The 15051-nt window shown below is 46.0% G+C and overlaps 1 protein-coding gene across 2 annotated transcripts in view; it reads right to left on the reverse strand.

Annotated features, from left to right (window-relative positions):
- HHAT (hedgehog acyltransferase) overlaps positions 1-15051 on the reverse strand; it is a 502378-nt gene that overhangs the window by 429843 nt on the left and 57484 nt on the right. For both annotated transcript variants that reach the window (XM_073628427.1, XM_073628426.1), the window contains one exon: positions 14719-14913. In XM_073628427.1, the coding sequence (XP_073484528.1) occupies positions 14719-14913 (195 nt within the window). The remainder of the gene's footprint in view (positions 1-14718; positions 14914-15051) is intronic.

The following is a 15051-nucleotide window of genomic DNA, read 5'->3' on the forward strand; positions in this document are numbered from 1 at the left end:
TAGGCAAATATTTAATCTGCTACATCTCAATAAACGTATTTTGATTGATTTGTGTGAAAGTTATAGTGTCTACAACTATGGTATATGTACTAGATTTTTATTTTATTTTTTACATACTAGTAATGGCGGCGATCAGCGACTTCTAGCGGGACTGTGACAGTATGGTGGGCAATCTGACACTGACACTTTTTTTCACTTTGTGGGAACCAGTGACACGAATACAGTGATCAATGCTAAAAATATACATGGTCACTGTACTACTGACAATGGCTGGAAAGGGGTTAACATCAGGGGTGATCAAAGGGTTGAATGTGTGCCTAACAGTGCTTGTTGCATTCACTGTATGCGGTTTTTACAAAAACCAACATATCCCCATTGACAGGACAGAGGTCTATATTGTTTACGTTCACAAAGCTCTGTCCTATATCATCCACTTTGCCAATCAGCTGGTGCTATCAGTCAATTATTGTCTGGCACCTGCTGATTGGCTTGTGCTGTGACTAATCATAGCACAGCCGGAGTGTGCGCCCCCTACTGGGGACTAGATACGTGATCCAGCACACGAGAAAGACGCTCTGCCACCGCACTCCTACGTGAGGCGGTCAGCAAGTGGATAATAAAAATCTTTTGCAAACTTATGTGGCACTCCCATCTTTTCAAGACTTCAATAAACTCCTCTGGGGGGGTCCTGCAAGACCCCACAGTTGCTGGGGGGCAGCCTCTAGGACAATAAACCACCCACCGCATTATAACCCATCTCCATAAGGTTCAGCACTCCTACATCACAAAGTTGGAAGTAGTTGGAATCTTCCTTTGGAAGATTTTATTTGCTCAGCTGTCAACTGTAAAATGTGAGATTTCTCTTCATTCTTTATTGTGATGACAGTAAATCCCCAAAACAGAACATAGAATGCAATAAAAACCTAAACGAGGTTCCAATTCTTTTCTTCTCTATTCAAAATAAGAAAACCTTTTGGTAAGCGTTCCACTTAAAGTTGTAAAGGCAGAAGGTTTTTTTATCTTAATGCATTCTATGCATTGAGATAAAAAGCCTTCTGTGTGTAGCAGCCTCCCTAATTACTTACCTGAGCTCCTTCTCTCTCCAGAGATGTCCACGATCCCCTCAGCCATCCAGTACACTCCTCCTGATTGGCTGAGACAGAGCAGCGGCACCATTGGCTCCCGGGGCTGTCAAGGTCAGTCGGCTTGGGTGCCCCCTGTAGCAAGCTGCTGGCTGAGGGGCACTCAAAGGAGGGAGGGGCCAGGAGCAGCAAAGAGGGACCCAAGAAGAGGAGGATCCAGGCTGCTCTGTGCAAAACCAACTGCACAGAGGAGGGAAGTATAATATGTTAGTTATTTAAAAAAAAAAAAAAAAAAAAAAGAAACAAGCCTTTACAATCACTTTTAAGGCCTTGTATACAAAACGTCTGAATAGGGAAAACAACATGTTCTAAAACTGGCCTATAAAAAGGCACAGATCAAGGACTTTGAGGGGGTCAAATATGGTAGATAGGAGTACTGGTGAGGGTCAACCACCCATATTCTTTAGTAGGCAATAGAAGCAAGCATTTGAGAGTCAAAAAACATGTACCTCTGTGGCCCCATCTTTATTCCCCATTTGATACTCAAGTGCATGTCTCTCACTCTCAGACTGACAGTATCCACACAAAACAACCATTCTCTGCTGATAATATAGTCATATGTGGACACCTGCCAACCTGGATATAAGAGTGAGAAAAAGCTTAGGGTACTTAAAGCAGAACTTTCCCTTTTGAGTGGAGCTCTGCTTTAAGGCCTCCTACCCCTCCTCTTCAGCAAATGGTACTTTTTTTTTGGGGGGGGGGGGTACCTGGTTTTCCTCTCCTCCTCCCTCCCCGCAGTCTTCTGGGACACGTCACAGGTCCCAGAAGACTGTAGGACTATACTGCTGCTCATGCATGCGCAGTGGGCACCTGGCTGCGAAGCCGCAAGCTGCCACAGCTGGGTACCGACATTTGAGATGTCGGCACTGGTGACAGATGACTGAGGGAAGGAACGGCTCAGGTAAGCACATCGCTGGATCTGAGGACAGGTGAATATATGTTAATTAAAAGTCAGCAGCTACACTTTTTGTAACTGCTGACTTTTAAAACATAAAAATGACTGGATCTTCTCTTTAAGGGACTAGTGAAAAAGTCACTTTACCCAGCCCTCTGCCAAAGCTGAAGTGATCGTGAGATGACTTGTCAGCCTACAAACATAAAACTAAGCTATTATTTTTCCTCCACCCCAATCCCCTCCCCATGACTTTACCATTGAGATCAAAGGCTCAATCATTGGTCTCTCCACACACGCCAAGGTGATGGGTGTGATCCTGGACTCTGACCTCTCCTTCAGCCTCACATTCAATCACTGGCTAAATCTCTCCACCTTAACCTCCGCGATATCTCCAGAATTCGCCCCTTTCTCACTAATGACACCACAAAACAACTTATTCACTTCTTCTCTATTTCTATATCATGAATGCTGCTAGACTAATACACCTTACTAACCAATCCATGACTGTTGCTCCTCTCTGCCAATCCCTTCACTGGCTTCCCCTACCCCACCGTATAGAATTCAAAATACACCACAACATACAAGGCAAACCACAACATCGTTCCCAGCTACAATCATCAACCTCATCTGCAGTTATTGCCCAAATTGTCCTCTCCGCTCCTCCCAAGACCTCCTGCTCTCTAGCTCCCTTGTTACCTCCTCCCACGCTCCCCTCCAGGACTTCTCTAGAGCATCTCCCATTCTCTGGAACTCCCTACCCCAGTATGTCCGGTCAGCCCCTACCCTGTCCGCCATTAGGTGATCCCTGAAAACTCACTTATTGAGGGAAGCCTATCCCACACCCATCTAAGAACTGTACCCGAGTCACCTCCATCAGATCATCCCCTGCAGCTATTAACTTTTGTACCATCTCCCCGCCCTTTAGATTGTAAACTCCATGAGCAGGACCCCCCAATTCCTACTGTATTGAATTGTATTGTAATTACACTGTCCTCCCTCTACATTATAAAGTGATGTGCAAACTGTTGGCCCTATATAAATCCTGTATAATAAGAATAGTAATCTAATGCATGTATGCACGCAGTCTAAGCCTTAAGCTTTATATGCAAACTTCAGTTGTGCCACCCTCACAGATGAACATTGGCAACATTTGAGAAATGTATTTGTTTATGTAGGTAGTTGCCAAGCAAGGAAAAAAATGTATTTGTGGTAAGCATACACATTATTTTTAGAGGAAAAACAACATTGCAAACCAACAATAAAGCCTCAGCCCAACCGTGAAGCATGCTGGAGGGAGTTTAATGGCAAGGAGCTACTTTGCTGCATCACTGCCTCAAACTCTTGCAGTTATTAGAGAGAGTTAGGAATTTTAAGATGTATCAGCAAATTTGGCTTATGCAACATGGAAATGATACCAAGCAAAGGAGTAAGAAAACTAGAAGGACTCATCCACAATGAATTCTGTATTTTAGAGCAGCCATGACAAAATGTTGACCTCAGTCCTACTATTGAAATGCTGTGGTTTAAGCTGAATTAGGCAGTTAAACAATATGTAAACCCAATGACAAAATATAAATATATTTTAACATACCGGTCCTTAGATATAGGGGCTGCAATATTTTTCATTTTCTAGGGTTTTTTTTTTTTTCTTTTAAACTAGTGATTCTGCCAGTAACATAATACATGTCTTATAGTGACAGTGCTCAGTCATTGTACTGTATTTATAGAGGATCAATGTTGTCACACTAGGACAGGGCTACAAAACACCCCTCCTCTTTTACATATCAATGGTAGAAGATGTTCTGTTGTGCACAAAAAGAAGAAGATATACCTGTGCTCAAATCCCAATAGCTTGTACATGTGTTTGAACTATCAGGCGCTAAAAGGGGTGTGACCACATATTAACAATACAAATTCTGGATGTGCAGAGGGTCCATACAGAATTTGTAGTGCTATTGGGATTTGAGCATAGGTATATCTTTTTTCTGTTGTAACACACGTCACTGACCAGATCTGAACCTGGTCGCTCTCCCCCACCTTGGGTCTTTATGCCCCAATGCTGGCATGGTGTCCACCTTAGCATTTTCAGTGGCAAGGCAATGTAGGACTGGCCAGAAGAGGGATTACTTTGACGCAGTTGGTCAGCTTAAACATGTATTGCAGTATATGTGAACTAAATATCCCTGTTTTTCATTGCAAAGTTTGCTGGGAAGATTGTAGAAGTGTGCAGAGGGTCCATCCAGAATTTGTACTGTTGTTGACAGACATCTGGCAACAATGCTAACTTATAAGGGTGAAGCACAGGAAGCTACAAGCTCATTTGGATTTCTGGCAGGATGAACAGGTATGTTTGCACTTCTTGTACAGATATATAAAAAAAAAAAAAATTTAATGGTACATTTAACAGACCAAAAAAAACAATTGGGTTTAGATAAGGCCTTCACACACAGATTAGTAGAACACAGGAAAGATATTCATTTGTTCCAAAAATGTAATCCAGATGTTGCCAATCTTTCATTGGCCAACTTACTGCAGTTTTTTAGTTCATGCTTTGTGGCTTAGAACACAACAGGCATTGTATAAAAGCACTGCTGCGCTGCCCGATTTCGGCTTCTCTGATCTCTACTAAGCCATTCTCACTCTGCTGCTAGAACAGAATTATAGAAAAACACAATTCCCCATCTCTTTTATAAAAGCTACACTGTACATCCAGGAGATAGGACATCTTTGTAACATTCCCAAGTACATACGGAAGTGTCCAGAGGAAGCTCAATTAAATGACACAGAAAGCAGACAATTGGGAATAAGGTTTGCTGTACAAAGACAAAATAATTACACGTCATAAAGAATAGTACATACAGGCTAAAAGACAAATAAGGGGTGAAGCTTCACTTTGCAAAGTATACCCAATCATGTGCAAGGAAAATAAAAAAAAAAAACAGCATTTTTGCTTGCAAATGATTGGATGATGGAAGTCAGCAGAGCTTCTGCTCATTTACTAAGCTCTGGAGCAACTGCACAATCTTTGTGCCTTTAGTAAATCAACCACCATGTGTCCATGAACACTGAAGGGTAACCTGAAAAGGCATTTAAAGCGCCCCCATTCAAGTACCATAGTTTGCCGCCATTCCACGGGTGCGCGCAATTTTAAAGCGCAAAATGTTAGGTATCTATTTACTTGGTATATCATCTTTTATATTTTACCAAACAATTGGGTATTATATTGTGTTTTTGTGTATTAAAATTCATTAAAGTGTATTGTAAGTGCATAGGTCGCATTTGGTGGTATTGTTCAACCACTTCTTTTTACTACCCACCAGCCACAAGTGTATATGAGGCCTTAATATGTTTTTCTGACTTGAGAAGATGTGTTGATTTCCCTGTGTAGGACCCACTAATTCGGGGTACTTTGTCGCAGTAAGTGGGCTTAGCACTATATGACCATATAGTGTGACCAAACCCCCGTATTTTTTGAATATGTTCAGGTGTTTTTAACTAGCCCTGCAGGAAATGTCATTCTTGTATGTGTGCTGTAAAATATTTTGTACTGTTTGTAGATCTTATAGCAGCACCATCTTGAATTTAAACGCATTGTATGGTGTGTGCCCCCCAAATTTGTTCTTGTATATTGTAAAGGGAACCTGTCTGTCACAGCCAAAGCTCCTATCTCGAAAGCATTGTGTGTAATGCTGTTGCAGAAGTGTGCTCTACCCAGAACCAGCATGAACTCCAAAAACTGGGCAGTATCATCCTCCATCACTGTACAAAATGGTTGTGATAGATAACAACTATTCTTACAGGTGCCCTTTAATCGATCCAACATGGTTTGCATCTTATTGCATCCCTTATGATTCATGATCTCATCCCTGCACCATAAAATGTTAGTTTTAGTCTGAAAGGCATGAACCAGGATTATACAGTGTATATAATAATACAGCAATCATCTACAGTATCATACATTGTATATTGCTGAAAGCCAAGAAGATTAAAAAAAAAAAAAAAAAACACGCTGTCAGGAAGATCCTGCCAAAAAACAGTTGAGCCAGATCTGCTCGTGCGCGATCGCAGGCGCCGATGCGCATGTGCGTGCGGCGCACATGCACGGGAATGAGCGCGCACGTCCATTAGTGCCAGGCAGGCTATTTAAACCTGACTGACACAGGTGGACTTTGCTGTCTGCTCTACAGCGTTCCCTGTGTGTTCTTGCCTACCATATCTGATATCTGTTTCGTTGTGACCCGGCTTGCTTCCTGATGTTCCTGCCTTCTGCTTGCATCTGACCCCGGCTTGTTCCTCAGTCCGCACCTGCCTGCTCCTTCTGCTACTTTGCTGCCAGCCTGTTACTGACCCGGTCGGGATCCTGACTCCGCTCCAGTCTCTGCATCTGCTCCTGACGTGTCCGCCTGTGTATGATCCGGCCTGCCTGTACCTGCCTTATCTTCAGCCTTGGAAGAGCTCCCATCCCTGCTGCAGCTGCAGCAGCTCCTCTGCCTGTGGTGTTCCAGCTTCCTGCTTGCTGTTTCTGCACTCCTCCACAGCTCTACCCGGAGTCTCAGTCCTGCTCTATCAATGATCCTGCCAGGAACTCGTACGACTCTGCACTCCTGGGCTTCCTGTCTGCTCTATCAGGGGCCCCAAGTCAGAGGAGTAAGAGAGGCCGTCCTCTGCATATCAGACTCTACCAGCAAGTACGTGACATACGCCTATGAATATTGTTACTGTATGCATTCATTTAAAGCAGTAATAAACCCAAAACCAAAAATATAATATATTGTAGCTTAACAATCTTTAGATGTGTTGGTCGCATTCATTTTCAATTTTTTTAGGCTTTTTTTTTCCCCTTTTGGGATAAAGGTTTTACGGGGAAAAAAAAGCTGACCCCTGTCAGTGGTAAATGGTTTGCCTTATCCTGTAACTGCTACATCTGCAAGACAGCTTGTTCTTTTGAAAAACAAAAGACTAACTGGCTGTATCTCCAGATGAAAATAAAGAAAGGAAAGCCTACAAAAAAATAAAAAAAATAATGCAGACATCACATCTAAGAATTGGTAAGCTCCAATATAATACATGTTTGCTTTTGGGTTTAATATCACTTTAAAACAATCAATAAATGGATTTTTAAATACAATTAGTGTAGCTATATACATTTGATATGGTATCAGACCATTGTAATACCCCATAGGGCAACAAGACTGGGAGAGGGAGAAGAACTAGAAGCAGCATTTGTGTGCCGGTGTTCCTTCACTATCCATTACAGGCTGGGGCAGGGAGGTGACCTAGCTGTATTTTTTAAGTGCAGTAAAGAAAAATCAGGTCTCCTGGGTGGCTCAACTGTTTGGTAGGTCTGTGAAAATATTAGGACTGGATACACAGAAATACAAATCATTTTACAGGCAGAACATCCTCTATATATGCATTTCAATGGTTTATTCAGCTGTTTGCCTGAGATTGAAATTAGAAGTGTTGGATTATATAAAAAATAAATAAAACAAACATACATACTCACCTCCATGCTGCAGCACCTGTGTGACGCCTGTATCTGTTCCGTGCCCACCCTAAGAACAAGAACTGAGCGATCACATGACACTGATCATTCAGCTCTCGGTTTGTTCCAAGCATAGAGCAGTGATTATCAGTCACTTGTCTCCTCTTTGGCTCTTCTGCTGCCCCAGGGGAGGAGGAGGGCGAAGCTGACTTGGCTCTCACCTCGCACTGAAAGATGGAGCCATCAGTCAATCGGGCAGCTGGGCGGATCCCGACAATTAGGCAGCCAGGTGGGCTCTGACAAAAGAAGACAAGGTGCAGTAGCTACTAATTTCTACCCACTGATAATAGCAAAAACAGAATAAGGCTGGCCATACTTCAATATTTTTTTTTTTTAGTTCAACCAGAGGGTTGGAAAGAAAAAAAATTAAACAATTCCACCATCCATACATTCACAGAATCCTCCTGTTGTGCTATTGGGTTCTGCGAGTGGGGAACCTTCCCCAACAGCAGAATACAACGATTGTTCAGGAAACATCTGACAGGCTGGTTGGACACAAATAGATCAACAGATCGACTTGTGTACAACTAGCTAGCCCATACATTGATCGAAATTCGTCCGGTCCCTGCAGAGCTGGCCGAATTTCAATCCATGTATGGCCGGCTTAAGGTCATTTAAGAGAGTCTTGTGGTCATGGCAAAAAGAAGAAGACGAAAAGGATAAATAGGTTTAATTAATTTTCAATACTATAACAGTGGTTCTGCTAGATGAGGTGAGGGGGAGAGGATTGGTGCTTACACTATAGACCAGGGGTCTCTAAACTTTCTAAACAAAGGGCTGGTTTACTGTCCTTCAGACTTTTAGGAGGGCCAGACTGTGGCCATCGGGATTAAAAACTTCCCATTGCCAGTGGGACTATACAATCCCCCATCATTGTTGTCATTGGTAGGAATTGTGCCCCATAATTGGTTTTACTGGGCCCCATTTTTGGTGTCATTGGTAGGAAATGTGCCCCATCATTGGTGTTATTGGTAGGAATTGTGCCCCGTCTTTGGTTTCATTGGGTCCCATTGTTGGTGTCATTGGGAGCAGCGGTGCCCCATCATTCATGTCATTGGTAGGAAATGTGCCCCATCGTTGGTGTCGTTGGGAGGAAATGTGGCCTTCATTGGTGTCAGTGAATAAAATAGCATCTCAAGGGCTGGATAAAAGTAAGCAAAGGGCCGCATCCGGCCCCTGAGCCGCAGTTTGGAGACCACTGCTATAGACCAATGGTCTCCAAACTGCGGCCCTTTGCTTGCTTTTATCTGGCCCTTGAGGCATCATTCCCACCACTATCAGCAACAGTGGGGCATAGTTCCTGCCACTGGCACCCACAATGTGACACTAGTCCTCTCACTGACACAAACTACGGCACACTATTCCTCCCATTGATACCAATGATAGGGTACCAATTCTCCCACTGACACCAACAATGGGGCACTATTCCTCCCACTGATACCAATGATAGGGTACCAATTCTCCCACTGACACCAACAATGGGGCACTATTCCTCCCACTGACACCAACGATGGGGCACTATTCCTCCCACTGACACCAATGATGGGGCACTATTCCTCCCACTGACACTAACGATGGGGCACTATTCCAGGTCATTTTCTTATCCAACTAGCCACAGTCCGGCCCCCCTAAAGTTCGAAGAACAGTAAACTGGCCCTTTGTTTAGAAAGTTTGGAGACCCCTGCTATAGACTAAAGAGCCACTTTAGAAATATAATCTATTTGTTTTGGTCAATTATGTTTATGTTAGATTTTTAACAATATCATAAACAAATCTTTTGTTTCATTATTTCTAGAAGATATTTTTTTTTTTAACAAACAGAATGTTCTTTTATTGAAACAAAGGCATGGTACAAAATCAGTAGAATGGAAATAATCATAGTACATTTCACACTGACAATGGTAAAAGAGGCTCAGTAACATAAAACAAGTACGTACACCACATAGAAAACTTGCGAGGATAACAGTACCCAGTCTACAATATAACCAAGCACATAAAAAGGGCATCACAGCCACCAACAGGTTCGCCGGATACAGAGGGGGAAGACCTCCCCAACTAAGCCGTCCATGGTAGCCATACCCTATCAAACTTTTTAGGGCAGTTCCTGCCTATATAGGTCAACCAATGCAGAGGAAGGGCAGCGTTAATAGATTTTTCCCATGAACCTACAGAGATTCTTTAAGATATTTAATTTACAATTACTGTAAACATTTACTGCCTAGGCATTCCAAAAAAGAAAGCCCAGCACTGCCTGCTAACGTGTTGAAAGCCTCTTTATAACTACAAATCTGTACAGGTTGGTCTCTGCTAGGGGAGAAGGATGTGCCCCTCATCTGAATTTATTTTATCACCTGCTAGTCGGTTCTATTGACACCACAGGCTTTTACCAGCACAGCAGTAAGTCCGCTTGGAAAAGAGTTGAAAAGTAGCTTACAGCATGCCAACTTCTGACCTGAAGTGTTATGTTTTATATGCCCATATACAATATTTTATATTTACATGACTAAATACAGGTAAAACAATGCCATTTCTTTTTTTTTTTTTTTTTCTGGTAGCAAGCATAAAAACTAAATACAAATCACTCTACATTCTCTTTAATGTTACAACAATAAAATAGATATTAAACTTTATTCTGTAAAAACAGAATAACTTAGGCCCCTTCACACAGGCGCCTCCGTGGTACAGATTCCGCTTGATCAGAGGGGGATTGATCCGCTGATCCCCACTGAGCAGGCGTGTCATGAACGGGTGTGACCAGATTGTGTGGACTGTAAAGAGGAAACCAAAACGCATGTAAAGTGAATAAGAATAATGTTTATTTAAGATAAGTGATATAAATAAATAAATACCACAAATACAAACAGTGCTCAACCAACCAACAGATAATATATACAGCCAAAGGGAAGTACCGAAATCAAACACGTTAGCCAGGCCAGGGTCATACACAGGGAATCAGCAACTGAACAAGGGCAGGATAGGAGAGGGAGATAATGGAATGGAATCAGGCTACAAGGGAATAGGAACACAGGAGGGAAAGGATCAGGATGGGATTGGGTACAGGCTCAGGTGCAGGCTCAGGTGCAGGCTCAGGTTCAGATACAGATACAGGTTGCAGGTCAGGGCGCAAGGAAGAAAGATACCAAGGCAAGCATGTGAGGGCTTGCCGGGTATTTATAAGGCTGCAGTAATTGACCTCATGTTACACCTGAGCGCACAGGGTGCTGTCTGCTCCACACTGCCGGAGTACACCCGCTGGTGGACACCGGTACTGCGGCCCAAGGATGCAACAGTGCCACCAGCAGGTGAGTCCTCTTATTACAGGTTCTAGGTGTTGGAAGACACTCGCTGGTGGACACTGGTACTGCGATCCAAGAGACCAATAGCGCCACCAAAGGGTAAACCTTTTCATGACAGTCCCCCCTAAAAGGAGCGGCCTACGGCCTATGGACGCTCCAACTAGATGAAATTGTCCAAAGTTTATAGCCTCAAACCGAACAACAGATGAGGGCACATCAGGCTGGGCATCGGGTACTTCAGGCTGGGCATCAGGCACTTTAGACTGGGCAGCAGATACATAAAACTGGACAGCGGGCACATCAGAGCAGACAGCGGGCACATCAGAGGAGACAGCGGGCTCCGGGTCGTCGAGCTGGGCAGCAGGCTCTGGGTCGTCGAGCTGGGCAGCAGGCTCCGGGTCGTCGAGCTGGGCAGCAGGCTCCGGGTCGTCGAGCTGGGCAGCAGGCTCCGGGTCGTCGAGCTGGGCAGCAGGCTCCGGGTCATCGAGCTGGGCAGCAGGCTCCAGGTCGTCGAGCTGGGCAGCAGGCTCTGGAACATTAGGCTGAACAGCGAGCACCGTAAGGGCAGGCTGGATCACAGGAACCGGCTCAGCAGGCTGGGTTACGGGCCCCGGCCCAGTGGGCTGGGTAACGGGCCCCCCGGCCCAGTGGGCTGGGTAACGGGCCCCCCGGCCCAGCGATCTGGACACCGGGCACTGGCCCGGCAAGCCGAATAACGGGTACTGGCTTAACAGGCCGAGTGACGGACTCCGATTTAGTAGACTGAGTAAGGGGCACCGGTTTAACAGACTGGGTAACGGGCACCGGCTCAGCGGACTGGGTAACGGGCACCGGCTCAGCGGACTGGGTAACGGGCACCGGCTCAGCGGACTGGGTAACGGGCACCGGCTCAGCGGACTGGGTAACGGGCACCGGCTCAGCGGACTGGGTAACGGGCACTGAAACTTCAAGCTGAGACACAGGCACCGAAACTCCAGGCTGACACACGGGCACCGAAACCCCAGGCTGACACACGGGCACCGAAACTTCTGGCTGACACACCAATATCAAGACATCCGGCTAGAAAGCAGGCAACGAGACACCAGGCTGGAAGGCAGGCAACGAGACATCAGGCTGGAGGGCAGGTACCAAGACATCAGGCTGGAAGGTGGGCACATCAGACTGGAAAGCGGGCACATCAGACGGGAAAGCGGGCACATCAGACTGGAAGGCAGGCACCAAGACTTCAGGCTGGAAGGCAGACAACGAGACATCAGGCTGGAAGGCAGGTACCAAGACATCAGGCTGGAAGGTGGGCACATCAGACTGGAAAGCGCGCACATCAGACTGGAAAGCGCGCACATCAGACTGGAAAGCGCGCACATCAGACTGGAAAGCGCGCACATCAGGCTGGAAAGCGTGCACATCAGGCTGGAAAGGGAGCACATCAGACTGGAAAGCGAGTGCATCAGACTGGAAAGCGAGCACATCAGACTGGAAAGCGGGCACAGACTGGAAAGCGGGCACATCAGGCTGGAAAGTGGTGACATCAAGCTGGAAGGCAAGCACCGAGACATCCGGCTGGAAGGCAGGCACCGGGACATCAGGCTAGAAGGCAAGCATCGAGACATCAGGCTGGAAGGCGGGAACATCAGACTGGAAAGCCGGCACATCAGACTGGAAAGCAGGCACCAAGACTTTGGGCTGGAAGGCAGACATCAGGCTGGAAGGCAGGCACATCAGGCTGGAAAGCGGGCACATCAGGCTGGAAGGCAGGCATCGAGACATCAGGCTGGAAGGAGGGCACATCAGACTGGAAAGCGGGCACATCAGACTGGAAAGCGGGCACCGAGACTTTGGGCTGGAAGGCAGGCATCAAGACATCAGATTGGAAAGCAGGCACATCAGACAGGAAGGTAGGTACCTCAGGCTGGAAGGCAGGCACATCAGATTGGATAGCAGGCACTGGGTTGGCAGGTTTAGGTGGGTCATCAAGATCAACTGGCATGAACGCAGGCTGGAACAGGTTGGTTGGTGCGGAGGCAGGTTGGGTTACTGGCAGGATGGAGTGGGTCGGGAAGAACTTCCGTTTCTTCTTTGGCTTAACTGCTGGAGATCTGTAGGTGGCTGTAGGACTGTAGACAGGAGGTGAGGCATACTGAAACGAAGGGCTGGGATATGGCAAGGAAGGGGGAAGAGCAGCCAGAGGAAGTTCTTGTGGGGAAGTTGCAGGTATTAGAGAAAAGGCAGGTGGGTTAAAGGCAGGATAGGTGCAGGAAGTAGAAACAGGGTATTGATACTTGGTGGGGAGCAGGGTATAATGGACTGTATCTGAGGTTGCCAGGGGTGATGGGAGAAAGGACATCTGAGCAGGCAGGTGTTTAGTAGCAGGTCTGGGTTGTGGAGAGCTGACAGAAGCTGGGCATAACAGGTCTGACCATGCCTGAAGTACAGGTAGCACAAAAGTGGCTTCACTTACCCTCTGTCTGACCAGGGACTGCACTTCATCTATACAATCTTTCAACAACTGTTTGGGACAAACCGAATAATGCTCCAAAAAGGATGCAGGGTCATCCTCCAACAGGCATACTAAGGACGCAACCTGGTTAATGCTGAAGGGGGGTGAAAAGTCATCATGGCCCTTTGGGATACAAGGCAGAGCCAGCTCTGTACACATTCAAATCAGGCTGAACATCCTCAAACATTATACTGCCCTGATAGACGACAGAGTGAGCTAAACGGATAATCTCCAGCAGCTGATCACTGGACCACCCTTTCAATGTCTGGCGGATATTCAGGACTCTCTGTTGCCAGCAGAGCATAATAAACAATTATATCTGAATTCATCCCAGCAACATGAAACAGAACCGAGATGGTTCCCCTGTGCAGCCACTTTTGGTCAGAGATGGCCTTGGTATACTGTCAAGAATGGGTGTGACCAGATTGTGTGAACTGCAAAGAGGAAACCAAAATGCATGTAAAGTGAATAAGAATAATGTTTATTTAAGATAAGTGATATAAATAAATACCCCAAATACAAATAGTGCTCAACCAACAGAAACTCACAGACAACAGATAATATATACAGCCAAAGGGAAGTACCGAAATCAAACACGTTAGCCAGGCCAGGGTCATACACAGGGAATCAGCAACTGAACAAAGGCAGGATAGGAGAGGGAGATAATGGAATGGAATCAGGCTACAAGGGAATAGGAACACAGGAGGGACAGGATCAGGATGGGATCGGGTACAGGCTTGCCGGGTATTTATAAGGCTGCAGTAATTGACCTCACGTTACACCTGAGTGCAGAGGGTACTGTCTGCTCCACACTGCCTGAGTACACCCGCTGGTGGACACCGGTACTACGGCCCAAGGATGCAACAGGGCCACCAGCAGGTGAGTCCTCTTATTACAGGTCCTAGGTGCTGGAAGACACCCGCTGGTGGACACTGGTACTGCGATCCAAGAGACCGATAGTGCCACCAACGGGTAAACCTTTTCATGACAAGGCGGCTGACAGGTCCGTCTCCGCTCACTGTGCAGAGTGGACACATACACAGTCCCGCTCTCCCCTTATGGGGAAATCGGATGGAAACGGACCGCCTGTCAGTTTTCATCCGATCCCATCCAATCCACCAGAAGGATGAAAAATAGGACCACCATCCGTCTGGATTTTGCAGGCAGGATCGGATGGCGGCAGGTGTCAGCGGACATGTGTCCGCTGACATCCACCACTCCATAGAGGAGATTGCAAGGTTCAATCAGGTCCGCCTGAAATACTGACAGGCGGGCCTGATCAGACAGCCCGTGTGAAAGGTGGACAGATGGGTAGGCAAACAGATGGAACCCAATTGACTTACCTGGGTGTTTTCAACTGTCTCATTATGTAACATCAGGAGCATAAGTGCAGAGCTCAGCCAGGTGAGAAGTGCAATCTTCATCTGTGCGATCATATAAAATATAAAGGTGTTCAGGAATATGGTTGCCAGGCCTCTTGTTCCCAGTACACACCAGCAGGCCACCATGCCATAGGACATCAGGAACCACAAGCGATGCTGCAAACAAAAAGCATTTTATTAGCAGCGAGAAATAGAAAAAACCTTCATGCAAATGTATCTGTATTTAGGGCAAAGTGCCAACATCTATGAAAAGCCCCTCTGCTTCTGCCTTTTCAGCTGCCACAAAATACCCAC

The sequence above is a fragment of the Aquarana catesbeiana genome, linkage group LG04 (genome assembly GCF_042186555.1).
Source record: "Aquarana catesbeiana isolate 2022-GZ linkage group LG04, ASM4218655v1, whole genome shotgun sequence".
In the NCBI taxonomy this organism is placed as follows: Eukaryota; Metazoa; Chordata; class Amphibia; order Anura; family Ranidae; genus Aquarana; species Aquarana catesbeiana.